General features: G+C 45.6%; 1 protein-coding gene across 4 annotated transcripts in view; it reads left to right on the plus strand.

Annotated features, from left to right (window-relative positions):
* Positions 1-16,478, plus strand: part of Ogdh (oxoglutarate dehydrogenase) — a 64,074-nt gene that overhangs the window by 43,763 nt on the left and 3,833 nt on the right. For all 4 annotated transcript variants that reach the window (XM_050140880.1, XM_050140879.1, XM_050140877.1 and 1 more), the window contains 14 exons: positions 609-763; positions 965-1,111; positions 1,712-1,802; positions 2,164-2,343; positions 7,040-7,168; positions 10,860-11,039; positions 11,583-11,735; positions 12,386-12,488; positions 12,769-12,897; positions 13,407-13,557; positions 13,926-14,053; positions 14,151-14,329; positions 14,682-14,753; positions 15,324-15,452. In XM_050140880.1, the coding sequence (XP_049996837.1) occupies positions 609-763; positions 965-1,111; positions 1,712-1,802; positions 2,164-2,343; positions 7,040-7,168; positions 10,860-11,039; positions 11,583-11,735; positions 12,386-12,488; positions 12,769-12,897; positions 13,407-13,557; positions 13,926-14,053; positions 14,151-14,329; positions 14,682-14,753; positions 15,324-15,452 (1,926 nt within the window). The remainder of the gene's footprint in view (positions 1-608; positions 764-964; positions 1,112-1,711; positions 1,803-2,163; positions 2,344-7,039; positions 7,169-10,859; positions 11,040-11,582; positions 11,736-12,385; positions 12,489-12,768; positions 12,898-13,406; positions 13,558-13,925; positions 14,054-14,150; positions 14,330-14,681; positions 14,754-15,323; positions 15,453-16,478) is intronic.

Genomic DNA, 16,478 nt, shown 5'->3' on the forward strand with positions numbered 1-16,478 from the left:
GATCCAGTCCAAAAGCTGGCATGGTCTCTGCTACTTACCATGAAAATAATGAACTGGTTGTTCATTAGCCTGGTTGACTCCTTGCTCCTCGGGTTCTCAGTGTACCAAACCAGATCCTAAGAATGTGCTGCATGGCTGTGTTAGAAGGACCTCAGAAGCTAGGTGTGGCATTTTTAAAAAAGACTTATTTATTACCTAAACAGTGTTCTGCCTGTCTGTCATAAGAGGGCACTAGATCTCATTACAGATGGTTGTGAGCCGCTATGTGGTTGCTGGGAATTGAACTCAGGACCTTTGGAAGGGTAGAAGCTAGTGCTCTTAACCTCTGAGTTATTCTCCATTTATAAGCTGGTAAGCCCAGCATAGAAGGACCAAGGCCGGAAGGTTGCAAGACTGATACTTACTTGATTTCTGCTTTCTGTCACAGCACTTTAGATATATAGGAGAAGGAAGTTTGTTCCTCCCTAGCCTGGATAATAGGGCAGTTGGTACTTTCTTACATTTGCCTGTATGAGGGTGGTGGACAGGTAGATGGCTAATTGCTGGCACACTGGAATTGTAGTCCATGTTCACCAGTGGCTTTTGTGTCCCTATGTATATATGAACAGATGGCCTACTGTCAGCACATTGGTGTGGAGTTCATGTTCATTAATGATTTGGAACAATGCCAATGGATCCGGCAGAAGTTTGAGACTCCTGGAATCATGCAGTTCACCAATGAGGAAAAGCGGACCCTGCTGGCCAGGCTTGTACGGTCCACCAGGTAAAGAGGTGTGATTTAGGCCATGGGCGCCCAGGGGATCCATGGCGTATTTGTGGAATCTGGGTAGCCTGTCCTCCAGGGTGGTGAGCAAGCAGGAGAACAGAATTGGCCTCCATTGTACCCTCTTGTCATTTGAGAATGCCTACCATTGAGACTGGCTCTATGGGCATTGCTCTTTAAGGTGCTTGGTTCTCTATCCAGGTTTGAGGAGTTCCTACAGCGGAAATGGTCTTCTGAGAAGCGTTTTGGTCTGGAAGGTTGTGAGGTGCTGATCCCTGCCCTCAAGACAATCATTGACAAGTCAAGTGAAAATGGAATAGACTATGTGATCATGGGAATGCCACACAGGTACTTTAGGTCACTGGGGCCTTGGAGACAGAGTAGTCGGGCCCTGCTGCTCGCTCATCCAGTGCAGCTAGAGATCTGGTGGTACCTGAGTGTGTGAAGATGTGTTACTTTCCAAGTTTTCACCCTCCCACATCAGGGTGACTACAGAGTCAGGGTCAAAGTGAAAGCCAAATATGGTTAGACTCGTATTTCATTCTATAGTGAGTTTTGTTAAAATTAAATCGAGGTAGACACGGTAATACATACCTATAATCACAGTACTTGAGAGGCTAGGGCAGGAAGATCACAAAATTCCAGTCCAACTTGGACTATAAAGTGCTAGACTAGCCTTTGTTGCACACACAGTGTATCATAAGTAAATCAACCCCAGTGCCATTGCTGCTGTCTCACTTGTAATAATGACTGCTCTCTGAGGTTTGGGAGAGGCGGGGAGCTGGAGCTGGTAGCTTTTGTACTTTCTGTCTTTTCTTGTTCATGGGTTATGGCTCAACATGCTTTGGATCATAACTGTTCTTGGGCTACAAACCAAGATGTGTCCTGGGTAAGGGGTATAGCTGGGCAGCTTTGCCCTGAGATTACTCACTCTTCCCTGTGTCCCAGAGGACGACTGAATGTGCTTGCAAATGTCATCAGGAAGGAGCTGGAGCAGATTTTCTGTCAGTTTGACTCAAAGCTGGAAGCAGCGGATGAGGTGAGGTTCTGTATGGAGATACATTCACTGTGGTTGGTCTGCTTGAGACCCCCTACAGCCACTGGTTTCTCAGAATGTCTTAACCAAAGCGCCACTCTTCAGACCATTTACAGTTTGCCTTCCTTACTGGAATTGGCCCACCTCCTCTACCTGCCTTATATTCCTCCTGCTGGGGGCAAGAATATTTTACTTCTGCCCAGGTGACCCTATACTTGTGCCTGGGGGGGATAATGTTGGGGAAGCTTTCCCCTTCCTCCTACAGTTGGACCCTAGGAGTCAAAATCCCATCTGTAGGGCTGCCATTAAGAATGAACCGCTTCTACCATCATTATTCAACAATCATTGTCATGTTTATCATCAGGGTTCCGGGGACATGAAGTACCACCTGGGCATGTATCACCGCAGGATCAACCGTGTGACGGACAGAAACATCACTCTGTCCCTGGTGGCAAACCCTTCCCACCTAGAGGCTGCTGACCCTGTGGTGATGGGCAAGACCAAAGCTGAGCAGTTTTATTGTGGAGACACTGAAGGGAAAAAGGTGAGGCCCTGAGAGACTGTGAGTAAAGTTCCTTCTGCCCGTATTGCACACAGTGCTTTACACATTGTCTTCACAGAATTGATGGAGGAACAGAAAAAGGGACTGCCAGGAAAAGGTGTGGGACTCAGATGTTAGAAGAGAGTGGCACTGATCAGGGCAAAAGTGCATGTCAGACAGCTCCCAACTGTCCTGGCATTTCCTTTGTGTGATAGAGAATGCTGAATATTGGTTGGCTGGCCTGCTCAAATATATAAACCTTTATCTGACTGTAATCTAAAACCCTTATCTGACTGTAATCTTATCCTTATTTAACCTCAGCATATAATTCTTAGTTTGTAGCAATTTTATATTTCCATAAAGTTGTTTAGTTCTTATTAAAAAATGGTATTAAGGAGCTGGAGAGGTGGCTCAGAGGTTAAGGGCACTGACTACTCTTCTAGAGGTCCTGAGTTCAATTCCTAGCAACTACATGTTGGCTCACAACCATCTATAATGAGATCTGGTGCCCTCTTCTGGCATGTTGGCATACATGCAGGAGGAACACTATGTATATAATAGATTAATATATAAATTTTTTTAATGATGTTAAAAACTAAGAAACCAGGGGGAAAAGTCATGTATTCATATTCATTGTACGTGGTATAATGTCCATTGAGTGATACGTAAAAAAGACACTGTCAGCCCACTCTCAGGGATCTTTGCTGTTTGAAGAAAGGTAAAAGAAAAAGGGGGGGAAATGCCAGGAAGTCATTGAACAGTGAGTAAAGCAGAGCTGCAGAACGGACCATACAGTGCTTTAGAATAAGCCTCTGTAGACGTGAGGTCAAGTTAGATGAGACAATCAGACGTATCAGGGCTGGAGAGATGCCTGAACGGCTAAGAATACATGATATTCCTGGAGTGGACCTGAGCTCAATTCCCAGCACTCACACCTTTGAATGACTGCCTGTAACTCTAGCTCCAGGGAATCTAATGCTGTTTGGCCTTAGCACACCCTGCACACATTGTACATGTATGCACACATAATTTAAAAACCAAAAAAAAAAAGTTAAGATATTGAAGAAACAATATGATTTAGGGAGGTAAAAGGAAAGAATATTTGTGAAGACGGACAAAAAGTGGAGAGGGGGTTGGGACCATAGCAGCAACCAGCCTCTCAGAGTAGCCTGTAGGGGGGTACAATTAGGGTAGGGGCTGCAGTACTTATTTTTTATTTATTTAAAGGCAGATTCATACTATAGCCCAGGCTAGTCTCAGCTAAGAGAGTCTGCCTCAGCCATTCCTGAGTGCTTGGATTTTATATGTGTACCACCATACCTGCTTTGGCTATTTAAAATACTATAAATCAGGGCTGGAGAGATGGCTCAGCAGTTAAAAATTCTTGTTGTTCTTGGAGATGTGGTGCACAGAATGCATGAAGGCAAAACTCCTACACACAAGTTAAAGAAGAAAAAACAAGTTATAAGTCATAGTATTGTGCTTGGTGCCTTAGAGGAAAGTGACAGAGCTGGCTGGGATAGCCTTGAAAGGTGAAAGGAATTTCTCATTGATGATACTGTCACAGGCACACAGAGGACACTTACTGGGTTCCAGTTTAGGGGCTGGGTGGTGCCATAGAAAATCTTTAAGTAGACAAAGAACACCTACAGTGAAGCTTCAGCTATGTTGGGAGACAAGTAGCCGTAGCCCCATATCCACTTAGAACACTGGGGCTATGTGAGGGGTCTGACCCGGATATTTGGTATGGGATAGTAAAATGAAGTTGTAAGTAGGTTTAAGCGGCTTCTGCCTTTGAAAATGTAGACAAAAATCCATTCAGGCAGACCTTGTTTAGAATATTAGATGTGTCCTGAAAGGTGGTAAAATAATGAGAAAGGTAGCAGAGAAGGGGTCAATATTTGGTCCTTTTTAGGATCTAAACCAAGGGAATTGGCTAGCTCCTGGTTGGCTGGAAATTCACACATATTTTGGTTTGGGTTGAGTTTTTTTAACTTAATTTATCTTACTGCATTAGTGTTATACCTGCATGTATGTCTGTGTGAGGGTGTTGAATCCTGGAGTTACAGACAGTTGTGAGCTGCCATGTGAGTGCTGGGAATTGAACTCAGGGCCTCTGGAAGAACAGACAGTGCTCTTGCCTGATAAGCCATCTCTGTAGCTCCATTCCTCGTGTTCAAGGAGTGTCCTATCCACATGTAGTTCATTGTTGTGCTTTCCTTTTCTGCAGTGCAGGTAGCTGCCAGCCCAATTTCTGAGTTACTTCCTCACCTTGCTCTAAGTGCCTTGCATGATCTCAGCTAGGTGAAGAGAAAGCTTAGTTGGTCTCTTGTCTATTTTTGCTACTTTTCTGACATTCCTTAGAAATGATTTGATTTTTGCTAAATCTAGAGCTCAGTAAGATGGCAGGTTACATAATCTTAGTGCTCAGGGAAAACTGCATACTTCGTGTAAATTGGCCTGAGGTCAGTCTATATAACCTTGTACATTGAGAAACTCACCCAATTTGACTTGGTACTAATGTGGCCTTTGAGATTTTGTATTCCAGAAACATTTTCTCGGTGAAAGTTTAAATCACTGCTCTAGCCGAGTTGTAGTTACTTCTCTATGGTTGTGATAAGATACTGTGACCAAAAGCAACTAGGAGAGGTATTGTCATTTCAGCTACAGTTCCATATCACAGTCCACCATCAGAGGAGGTCAGGGCATCAGCTGAAGGCAAGAACTGAGGCAGACCGTGGAGAGAGCTGCTTAATGACCTGTCCCTCGTAGCTTGTTCAGCCTGCTTTCTTACAGCACCTAGGACCGTCAGCCCAGGGGTGGCACCACCCACAGTGAATTGAGCCCTCCCACACCAGTCATCAATCAAGAAACAGTCTGGTGGGGGCATTTTCTTAGTTGAGGTTCCCTCTATCCAAATGACTGATTTGTGCCAGTTGATATAAAACTAGCCTGTATAAGTGCTCAGCCAGTGCAAAGGAAAACTTGCTCCTGCCAGAGGTGTTACATCTCTAGACTCAAAGGATGTCCATGTGTGCCTAGGATGATTTCAGTAGCTCACCACCATTTCCCGTATAATACCATAAGGAGTTAGCATGGGCCCTGTGTTTAGTTTGCAGCACTGTATAAAACTGAATATGGTGGTGCATTCCTATAATACCAACTCTTAGGAGATAGAAGTAAAGGATGAAGAGTTCAGAGGTCACCCTTGTCTACATAGGAACTTTTAAGCCAGCGTTGGCTCATGAAACCCTCTTTTAAACACCCAGGTACTAAAAAGAGAAGGAATTCTGCCTCTAAATAGTTTCAGACTCACACTGAATTTTCAGTTCTTCCCTAGATCTGTAGCCGTCCGTCCCCCCCCCCACACACACACACACCTCACAGTGCTTAAACATGCCAGCTTACTTCCTTAAAATCAGCTAGGCAGTCCTATACCAACCTCTCCCTCATTAGCTGTTTTTTTTGGTTTTTGTTTTTTTTTTTTGTTTTGGTGTGTGTGTGTGTGTGTGTGTGTGTGTGTGTGTGTGTGTGTGTGTGTGAGATTGGGAAAGAAATAGGCTATATAGCCAAAGAATGGGTCCTACTGGGAATGCTGAGTAAACTCTGTGGGTAGCTGGAGATGTTGGTAGATGTGGTATACAGAGATATAGAAATAACATTTGTGTGTGCACACCCATATATTCCCTAGCTCTGTGCTTAGAGACTGGTGTTGGTTAACAGATAGCTATGAATCTAAGTCCTATCCTTTACTGGAGGAATCAGGGCTGGTAATAGACAGCACAATATGAGGCTGCAGTGCTGTGGTACCAGGAAATAAGGTACCCTGGAAGATCCAGCACATTGAAATAATGTGAGCATCAGAATAACTGATGGTATCCTGAACCTCTTATGTGCACTCTGTAGAATGAGAGGAATCATGAGCATACAATCCTAAATCAGGGAGAAGGAAGAAGATGCAATTAATAGATGCAGAAGTAATAAATCAGAGATCATCATTCATTAGCCACTCAAGGAACTAGCTGAGGTGGGTCCAGATGTTGCTGAGGCTGAGATGAAGGTTTGATCGAGAAGGAATAAGGTGAAGTTCTTCCCACCAATTACACTGTGTGCTCATTGCTGAGAAGATGAATTGAAGAGAAATTGGCAGACAATGACCAGACCAGGTGACCTGAGCTAATCTATCTGGTATATAGGAGCAGCCAGAGACATAACAACTGAGGAAACATTCCCTGGGTGGCTGGGGCTGCAGTTGTTTTCTTGGATGGGAGGGTTTGTAAGGTGTAGAATGCTATCTCGCAGTTCTCTATATTCAGGGCAGGTGCTAGCAGGCAGTGGCACATGTGGATATGGCAGCAAGTCAGCTAGAAGGGATGCCCTTCTAAAAGCCTTTGTACTGCTGTTACTTTGTGAGTTGTGAATGACCTTAAAACATTACCCTTGAAAAAAATTACGAGCTGCACAAGATAACTCAGTGCATAAAGGAGCTTGCTTGATCCCCAGAACCTACAAAAATGTGGAAAAAGAGAACCCACCTCTACAAGGTGGTCTTCTGACCTCCACACATGCTGTGGCGTGTGTACCCTATTCTCCATTTCATGCACAAAACACAAGTAATCAAAACTAATTGCAGCTCATTTCATCCACTTGTTTTGTGAACTTAATGTCAAGATATTTTACTTTGGAGTCTCTTTTGCAGGTGATGTCTATCCTGCTGCATGGGGACGCTGCCTTTGCTGGCCAGGGCATCGTGTATGAGACCTTCCATCTCAGTGATTTGCCATCCTACACAACCCATGGCACTGTACATGTGGTTGTCAACAACCAGGTAACCTTAGGTGTCTGTCTGTTACCTCCTGTGTGTCTCCCTGGCCATCTAAAATTTGGAAAACACATAGCATTAGAGAGCTGGCTCAACGATTAAGAGAGCTCTGCTGTTCTTCCAGATGTCCTGAGTTCAATTCCCAGCACCTACATGCCAGATCACAACTGTCTATAACTGTAGTCCTAGGAATCTGATGCCCTCTTCTGGTGTGTGTACAAAACACATACAAAATAAATAAATTTCTTTGGGTAACCCAGAAAGCCACTTTTTACAATGGAAAGATTTTATTTACATTATTAAGGGGAGGGCATTATTGTTTTAGAGTATTTCTGTCTGAGGCCACAGTTCTAGGTAATTGGTTTTCTCATTAAGAGACTGGAGTCCTATATATACACATATTACTATCCGCTTTTATCCACCATATTATTTCCTGATGTCATTATGTGGTCCTTTAAAACCGTTTTCGCAGAAGTAGTCATTACAGATTGTTTCATAAAATGGACTTCTAATCTTAGATTTTCTTCTTTCGAGTATTCTTCTAGTTGTCACAGTTCAGTTCTGGCCATTGTTGACACGTCATCTGTTACCTAGTATGTCCTTCCTTTGGGTCATCTAACCCAGTATACGTAACTCTCCCAACAAATACTCCACTACTGACTAAGTATAAATACCATATTGGGCATCAAACAGAGCAAGAGCTGCTGTGCTCTACTAACACAGAACTCAGATTCCATTGGGTGGGGACTTAAAATACCAAGAAGGAAAGGGAGGCCAGAGGTTGATAGCTAGTAATTTACAAAGAAAGCTGAAGACCAGATGCATCGTGAGATTGTGGGAGGGACTGGTAAGTGACAAGTGATATCACACTGCATGGCAAAACTGCCATTGACTGAGTGTGTATGGTCTGCAACATATCAAATCAGGAAGCTCACGTGCAGTAAGTAACTCAGTCCATGGGATTGTCACCTGTGCAGTAATCTCAGTCTCTCTCTCTCCCTCTCTCTCTCTCTCTCTCTCTCTCTCTCTCTTTTTCTCACATTAATCCCTGGCTGGCTGAGAACTTGGTATGTAGACCAGGATGGCATAGACCTCACAGAGATCCACCTGCTTTTGTTTCCCAGTCCTGGGGTTAAAGGCGTGTGCCATCACATCCAGCTATGGTATTACTAGTTTCCAAAAAGGAACACTGAGAAACAGGGACTGAGTAGCTTGCTCGAGGTAGGTGATAGTACTAGTATGTAATCCGCCTGCTTTCAGAGAATGGTATTCAGAAGCCTTGGGAAAAAATACCAGGGACAAAGAAATACCTTTTAAAATAAACAAAAATCTCCACTAATGAACTTTTCCCCTTTTTTATATTGTGGTGAAATACCTAGCAAGCTCGTTATCATAACCATTTCTAATGAACCCTTTAATTCTATTAAACACATCCATAATATGCAATCACCACCATTCATCTCTGTCAACAGAAGCTCCACATTAAACCACCACTGCCTGGAACCAGAGAGGGGCTCGGTGGTTAAGAGTGCTTGCTGCCCTTCCTGAGGACCTGAGTGGAGTTTCCAGTACCCACTTTGGGCCTTTCATAATTACCCAGTGTCAGCTTTTTTTTCTGGCTTCTGTGGTCACCCACACACGTGTATCAGGCACTCACAGACAGACATACACACACACACACACACACACACACACAGAATAAAATAAATGTTAAACAAAAACAATTGCTGCCTATTCTCTGTTTCCTCTCCCCTGCTCCTGGGAACCACCATTTTACTGTCTGTCTCTAATTTGTGGTTACTCTGGGTACCTTATTTCAGTGGCATCCTATGGTATTCGTCTTCTTTTTTTAAATAATTTATTTAACTTTATTTTATGTGCATTGGTGCAAAGGTGTCATATAAGGTCCCCTGGAACTGGAGTTACAGACAGTTGTGAGCTGCCATGTGGGTGCTGGGAATTGAACCCAGGTCCTCTGGAAGAATGGCCAGTGAGTGCTCTTAATCACTAAGCCATCTCCAGCCCCCAGTATTTGTCTTCTTAAGATAATACTCCTTCACTAATTTTAATGCCTTCAAGGTCCATCTTGTTGTGCGGTGTCAGAATCTTTTAAGTCTGAATAACATTCCACTAGGAATGCTCCACATTTTGTTCAGTTATCCTTTGATAGACATTTGCGTCCTCTCCATTTCCCCGTGTTGATAATGCTGCTGTGAACATGATGTACAGATATCCTTCAAGACCCTCCTTTCAGGTGTTTTGGCTATCCACCTATGAGTGGAATTGCTGGCTTATAGAAGAGTAACATTTAAACTTTTGTTTTGTTTGTTTTGTGAAGTTTTTGTTTGGTTTTTGGAGACAGGGTTTCTCTGTGTAGCTTTGGAATCTGTCCTGGCACTCGCTCTGTAGACCAGGATGGCCTTGGAATCAAGTGCTGGGATTAAAGATGTGCGCCACCAATGCCTGGCTTGTGGAGATTATTATTTGTATGTTTGTTTGGTTTTTAGCGCCTACTCTGTAGCCCAGGCTAACCTGGTACTTACAAGGTAGACCAGCCTGGCCTCGTTTATAAAGTTCCTTTCTGCCTCCTGAGTACTGAGCAGTTTCAAAGTTTTGTGTTTTCTCTGCACATAATATCCACGGATTCCAGCTTTACCTAGCCATACCACACCTTTAATCCCAGCACTTGAGAGGCAGGAACAGGTAGATCTCTTGAGTTTGAGGCCAGCTAGGTCTACATGAGTTTCAGGCCAGTCAGAGTTACATAGTCAGACCCTGCTTCAAAAAACAGTGGTGATAGTCATCAGGGACTAGGGAAATACTTCAGTTGGTAATGTAGTTGCCATACTAGTATAACTTAATGAAGTTAGAGCATTGGGTGGCAGAGGCAGGCAGATTCTAGGAGCAATCTATCTAGCCAGCCTTGCCAATTGGTGAGCTACAGGTTCAGTGAGACAAGAAGACAACCTACATTGATATTTAACCTCCCAATGTACTTACCTATCCCCGTGTGAGAACAAGCCACACACATGCCACCTCCACATAAAGAAATCAGAGTGAGAGGGAGAATTTGGCCTCTCTAAAGTGTACAGGTGGGCTGACTTGATCATTTCTGCTTCAGTACTGGGGATCAAACCCAGGGCTTTGTGCACCCTAGGGAAGCATGCTACCACTAACCTACTTCACCTGTAGCAGAGGAACGGAACAGTTGTGCATTGGGGAAGCAAGATCGTAAGCGTCAATGTATACTTATATGTATTTACATAAGTATGCCTGCAGAGAAAATAATCTGGAAATAAAAATAAAAATGTTCATACCAGCCCAGCAGTGGTGGTGTATCCCTCTAATCCTAGCTCTTGGGAGGCAGAGTTTGAGGTCAACCTGGTCTACAAAGCAAGTTTCAGGACAGCCAGGGCTGCACAGAGAAACCCTATCTTGGAAAACCAAGAAAAGAAAGGAAAAAAAGTTAGTATGACAGCCTGTTTCCTCTTCCAAATCCCCCGATAAACATACATGAATTTATTATCAGAGTAGGGGAAACAAGCAAAACTTAAGCAAAGAAGCCACTTGGGGCACATAGTCTTAGTGCCCCAATACTCACAGCATAGGCTGTGCTCAATACTGCCTACCAGCCTCTGTACCCTGCACTACCGTTTCCAGGTACCCTGTTGCCTGATCATGTGCTCTGTAATTACAGATTGGCTTCACCACAGACCCTCGGATGGCCCGTTCCTCCCCCTACCCCACTGATGTGGCCCGAGTGGTGAACGCCCCCATTTTCCACGTCAACTCAGATGACCCTGAGGCTGTCATGTATGTATGCAAGGTGGCAGCTGAGTGGAGGAGCACCTTCCACAAGGATGTTGTCGTTGATCTGGTAAGTGATGCCAGGGTACGCACATCCAAGCAGAATGTCTGGCCTGTCCCTTAGTCTTGCTAAGTCACCGTGGGTCTTTGTAATGTCATACTTCAGGTAGGATCCTTCTGCTTCTAGAGTATTCAGACACACACTTGCCTCTGAATACTCCTCAGCAGGAGCTATGTGGTCCATCTTGTCTTATGTAAGACTGCTTTACAAATAGTTTGTGCCGGGTGGTGCAGGCTTGTAATCCCAGCACTCAGGAGGCAGAGGCAGGTGGATCTCTGAGCTCAAGGCCAGCCTGGTTTACAGAACAAGTTCAAGGACAGCCAGGGCTACACAGAAAAACCCTGTCTCCAAAAAAAACAAAAATTAATTTCGCCATGTAAAAGAAAGAAAATCAAAATCTTAGCTGTAGAGGAAGTACATTGAAGCAAAGCAGTAACCGCCATGTTGCCATTACACCGATGTGGCAGATACCCCCAACACACACACACAATAGTGTTCTTTTCTACAGACCAGCCACACTCTCTCATAGTCCTCTCTTGCTACTCTAACTAGGTATGTTATCGACGCAATGGCCACAATGAGATGGATGAACCTATGTTTACACAACCACTCATGTACAAGCAGATCCGCAAGCAGAAGCCTGTACTGCAGAAGTATGCAGAACTGTTGGTATCCCAGGGTGTCGTCAACCAGCCCGAATATGAGGTGTGTCCTGGCAGGCCTTTGGTCCTAAGCAAACTAGAGATCATCCCAGGCCAGTCTTCTTCTTAGGACCCCAGTGAAAGCATGTGAGGTCTTGACAACTGTAGCATTTCAGCATTTCAACTTGAACTTTTTAAAGGAAGATAGGGATGTAGAGATGAGGGAGTGACTACCCAATAGCTTCTCTGTTGACACGGGCTATTTGGGTTGAGACATGTATAAACGGGGGTCCATGCAGCTTGGTAAAGATCCTATATGATCTGCACAGAGCATTCTGCCCCTGACAGTATGAACAACAGTTGTAGACATCTGGGATGGTGCTGAGGCACAGACTGGACAGCTGCTGAAGGGGCAGCTCCTAAGCCTACTTACAAATACATAAAACTGAAGCAGTTCTTAGGAAAACGTTTGATCTAGGAGCTCAGACTAAACAGACTCTAAGCCAAGTGATGCAGGGAATGAGGACCAGAAATTAAAGGCTTCTTTCAGATGTTAAAGAGGCTGTTTTTTGGAAACTGGCCACTCTGAGTAAATACAATGGGTGGGTCATTGGGTGTGCAGAAGTGCAGAGGGACTGAAGGCCAGGGTACAGTAGGCCTGTATGACATGGGTGCTGTGCTCGGTTAGCTATGTGTATCCACCCACTCTTCCAGGAGGAAATCTCCAAGTATGACAAGATCTGTGAGGAAGCATTCACCAGATCCAAAGATGAGAAGATCTTGCACATCAAGCACTGGCTGGATTCCCCCTGGCCTGGTAAGCAAGGGACCATTACCCCAGATAGACTCCTTGTAAAGAGGATGTAACCATGAAGCCCTTCCTAGACAAAGCTCCTGCTCTCCTCCTCTGTACCCACAACACATAGTGAGTGTTCATTCAGCAAGGCCTCTGGTCCTCAGGGCCATCTAGGCTTTATTGTCTTTTACTTTCCATTTACCCAAAACCGTGGGGTACTGTGGTGAAGTTTCTAGAAAGGCAGAGAGAGCTGTTACTCTGGTCTGCTCTGCAGGTGCCCAGCCTATCTCTGTTCTCTTAGGTTTCTTCACCCTGGATGGACAGCCTAGGAGCATGTCCTGCCCCTCTACTGGCCTGGAGGAGGATGTCTTGGCCCACATTGGGAATGTCGCCAGCTCTGTACCTGTGGAGAACTTTACCATCCATGGAGGTAACCAACCCTGCACTTGCCTGTGGAAACACAGGTCTAGATCAGCACCTCTTGAAGATAGTGTTCTCAGCCATGCACTGTAGAAACTCCCTATCCCGAACCCACTGGGTGTGTTGGTAGACTCAGCTCCCACAACACTCAAGTCCAAGTCCTTCACTTGGAAAGAAGCAGAGAAGCAACTAAAAGGTCACCATTTTGCTGTCCTAACACTGGGTGACAAAGTCTCTGCCTGTGTCTGTGTCCCTGAAGCACAGACAGTAAGATGTCCACATGAGCTGGGCCTGCAGTATTGTGAGTGCTACTCTTTTTTATTTATTTGTTTGTTTGTTTGTTTGTTTATTGGTTTTTCTAGGCAGGATTTCTCTGTGTAGTTTTGGAGCCTGTCCTAGAATTCACTCTGTAGGCCAGACTGACCTTGAACTCACAGAGATTCATCTGCTTCTGACTCCCAAGTGCTGGGATTATGTGCGCCACCACTGCCCAGCATCTCATTCTCTCTTTCTCTGCAGGGCTGAGCCGGATCTTGAAGACTCGGAAGGAGCTAGTGACAAACCGGACTGTGGACTGGGCCCTGGCAGAGTACATGGCATTCGGATCACTCCTGAAGGAAGGCATCCACGTCCGGCTGAGTGGCCAGGATGTGGAGCGGGGCACCTTTAGGTAACAAAAATATTTACCCTTGGGGGAGGGGGAGGGAAATGGGAGGCAGCGGTGGGGAAGAGACAGAAATCTTTAATAAATAAATATATATATAAAAAAATATTTACCCTTCAGTTTGAAACGGAAGGGAAGGGCTTTGGAATCTAATACTCCAGAGTGGGGGAAGTCATTTCCAGAAAAGTCACTGCATCCTCAGTGTCGAGGCTGCCCCACCCTTTCCTCTTGTGTTGTGGATGCTGGGAGGACTGTATTCTGAAGCATCTGGCAGAAAGACGAGTTGTCACAGTGGATCTACCAGAGCTTCAAGTTTCATGTGGTTGGTTCAAATATGTGTACTCCTGCTTATTAATCTTGTCATTCTGCCTCAGTCATCGCCACCACGTGCTCCATGATCAGAATGTAGACAAGAGAACCTGCATCCCCATGAACCACCTTTGGCCCAATCAGGCCCCCTACACTGTTTGCAACAGCTCGCTGTCTGAGTATGGTGTCCTGGGTAAGGCCAACTCCAACCCCCCCCCCCCCACCTCAAGTCTTCTGCATCCCTTGCCTGGTGTCCTGACATGCCGTTCTTCCTTTTCTGTCCACTATAGGCTTTGAGCTGGGCTTTGCCATGGCTAGCCCTAATGCTCTGGTTCTCTGGGAGGCTCAGTTTGGTGATTTCAACAACATGGCACAGTGCATTATTGACCAGTTCATCTGCCCAGGACAGGCAAAGTGGGTGCGGCAGAATGGCATTGTGCTCCTGTTGCCTCATGGCATGGAAGGCATGGTGAGATCTTCCCCTTGCCCACCAAATTCAAGTCCTGGGAAGGACCTGTTCAGGACCCCATCCCAAAGACCAGAGTGTTCTGTTAGTGTTTCCCATCCACTTGATGGGAAAACTAGAAGACTTTGGAAGGCAAGAGTGGCCCAGCTGCATGCAGCCTGAATATGAATAGCCATCCCTAAGTGGGCAGCAGATGGTGCTAATACTGCTCAGTCTCCTCATCCCTGCTGCCCTGTACTTTGCTAGTGGGAAAGGGAAGAATCAAATGAGTTCTGACATCAGGAGGAAGAAACAACAAGTATAGTAGATGTCAGCATGTGAGAACTTGCAAACTGATTTGTGTGTCTGCTTCCAGGGTCCAGAGCATTCCTCTGCCCGCCCAGAGCGGTTTCTGCAGATGTGCAATGATGACCCAGATGTCCTGCCTGTGAGTAGAACAGACCCTGATACTCAATTGCCTACGGGCATCTAGGAAAGAATTCCATTTGGATGTCCTGAGGGGTCAGATCTCAGCTGCAGCTGGTGCTCCCTCGGGCTTAGGCTTAGGAATCAGAAGGGTAGCTCAGTGTGACCCCATGCCTTCTGATCTCCCTGAAATAGGCTACTTCATTTGTTTCCTGCTGTTGCTGAAAGCCAAGGGTCCTCGGTCTGACCTCTTAGGTGATATTGCCATTGCTCTGGTTCAAATAGGATTTTAAGGCAATTTTAAAGAACTCGGAACTCTACTGGGAATCAGTTTCTAAGGAAGAATAGACTTAACTATAGCCAGCACCTGTGTCTCCTATATTCCATACATCCACTGCCAAGTAGCCTTGAGAAGCTGCCAAGGGTTAAATGGAACCAGACTCAGGGAACCTGTGGCCCCTGCTCCTGTCTGTAGTGAGTCCTTGAGTCTCCGGTGAGACATCCTGAGGCACCTCTGCCCTAAGTTACCCTTCTCCCAGGCAAAGTGCTCACAGCTGCTGCTGGCCTCTGGCCATTTCCTTCCATGCTGCAGGATCTGCAGGAAGACAACTTTGATATCAATCAGCTGTACGACTGCAACTGGATTGTTGTCAACTGTTCCACCCCTGGCAACTTCTTCCATGTACTTCGACGACAGATCCTGCTGCCCTTCCGGAAGCCGGTCAGTGCTGGTTCTCCAGAATGACCAGGGTGCTGGCCTTCCTGTGTTACCACAAAGACAGGCTCCCCTGGTGTCTGTTCCTGTAGGTTGGGTGGATGATACCTAAAGGGGAATAAGGGTGAGGCGTGTTCTCAGGAAGCCAGGCCTGTTGTCATGAATGCCAGCGAACTGCACCTTCTCACTTCTAAACTGAGTCCTCACATGCTCTTGAGTACCACATGGGAGAGTCTGACAGAACACAGTCGTCAGCTCAGCAGGGAGGACAAGTATAGCCGTGGTATATTGAGAAATAAGACAGGTTGTCATGTAGGTATGCTGAACACTGGAAAAAAGGTGAGCCCCAGCAGGGACCGAGGAATTCCAGGAGCCCAGAAAGCAGCGTTTAAGCTGCGTGTTGAAGTGTGAGTAGGAGTTGTGTGGGAAGCGAAAGTGGGCAGAATGATCAGAAAGAGAGAATCTGGGGTAAGGATACAGGGAGAGTCCTGCTGCCCTGGGATACCGCAGAGGGTGAATGCAAAGCTAAGGCTTCCAGCTTTGTGTACCTAGTAGCCTGCAGGCCCACCAGGCAGAACAGCCCTAGTGCTAGGCCTTAGCTTTAGACAGGCTAAAAGTGCCTTATCTCTAAGACCACTGAGAGCTGCTCAGCTCACCAAGGAGGGGCTCCAGGCAGATGGTCATGGAGAGTAAATACCTACCCAGAAGAGGTGAACAGCAGAGAAATTGGTGTCTTCCTTTTTCTTCCTGTATTTTGTGAGCCTCCCATTGAGATGTGGAAGACAGACTATCCTGACTTTGTACCAAAAATCAAGGTTTAGATGGCCCTTACCTTGTACTTCCATTCTAGAATCTTTAAAATATAGTCTACTGTGAGACCGGGCGGTGGTGGCGCACGCCTTTAATCCCAGCACTCGGGAGGCAGAGGCAGGCGGATCTCTGTGAGTTCGAGACCAGCCTGGTCTACAAGAGCTAGTTCCAGGACAGGCTCCAAAACCACAGAGAAACCCTGTCTCGAAAAACCAAAAAAAA

The sequence above is a fragment of the Alexandromys fortis genome, unplaced genomic scaffold (genome assembly GCF_014885135.2).
Source record: "Alexandromys fortis isolate MF-2015 unplaced genomic scaffold, M_Fortis_MF-2015_v1.1 scaffold_7, whole genome shotgun sequence".
NCBI lineage: Eukaryota > Metazoa > Chordata > Mammalia > Rodentia > Cricetidae > Alexandromys > Alexandromys fortis.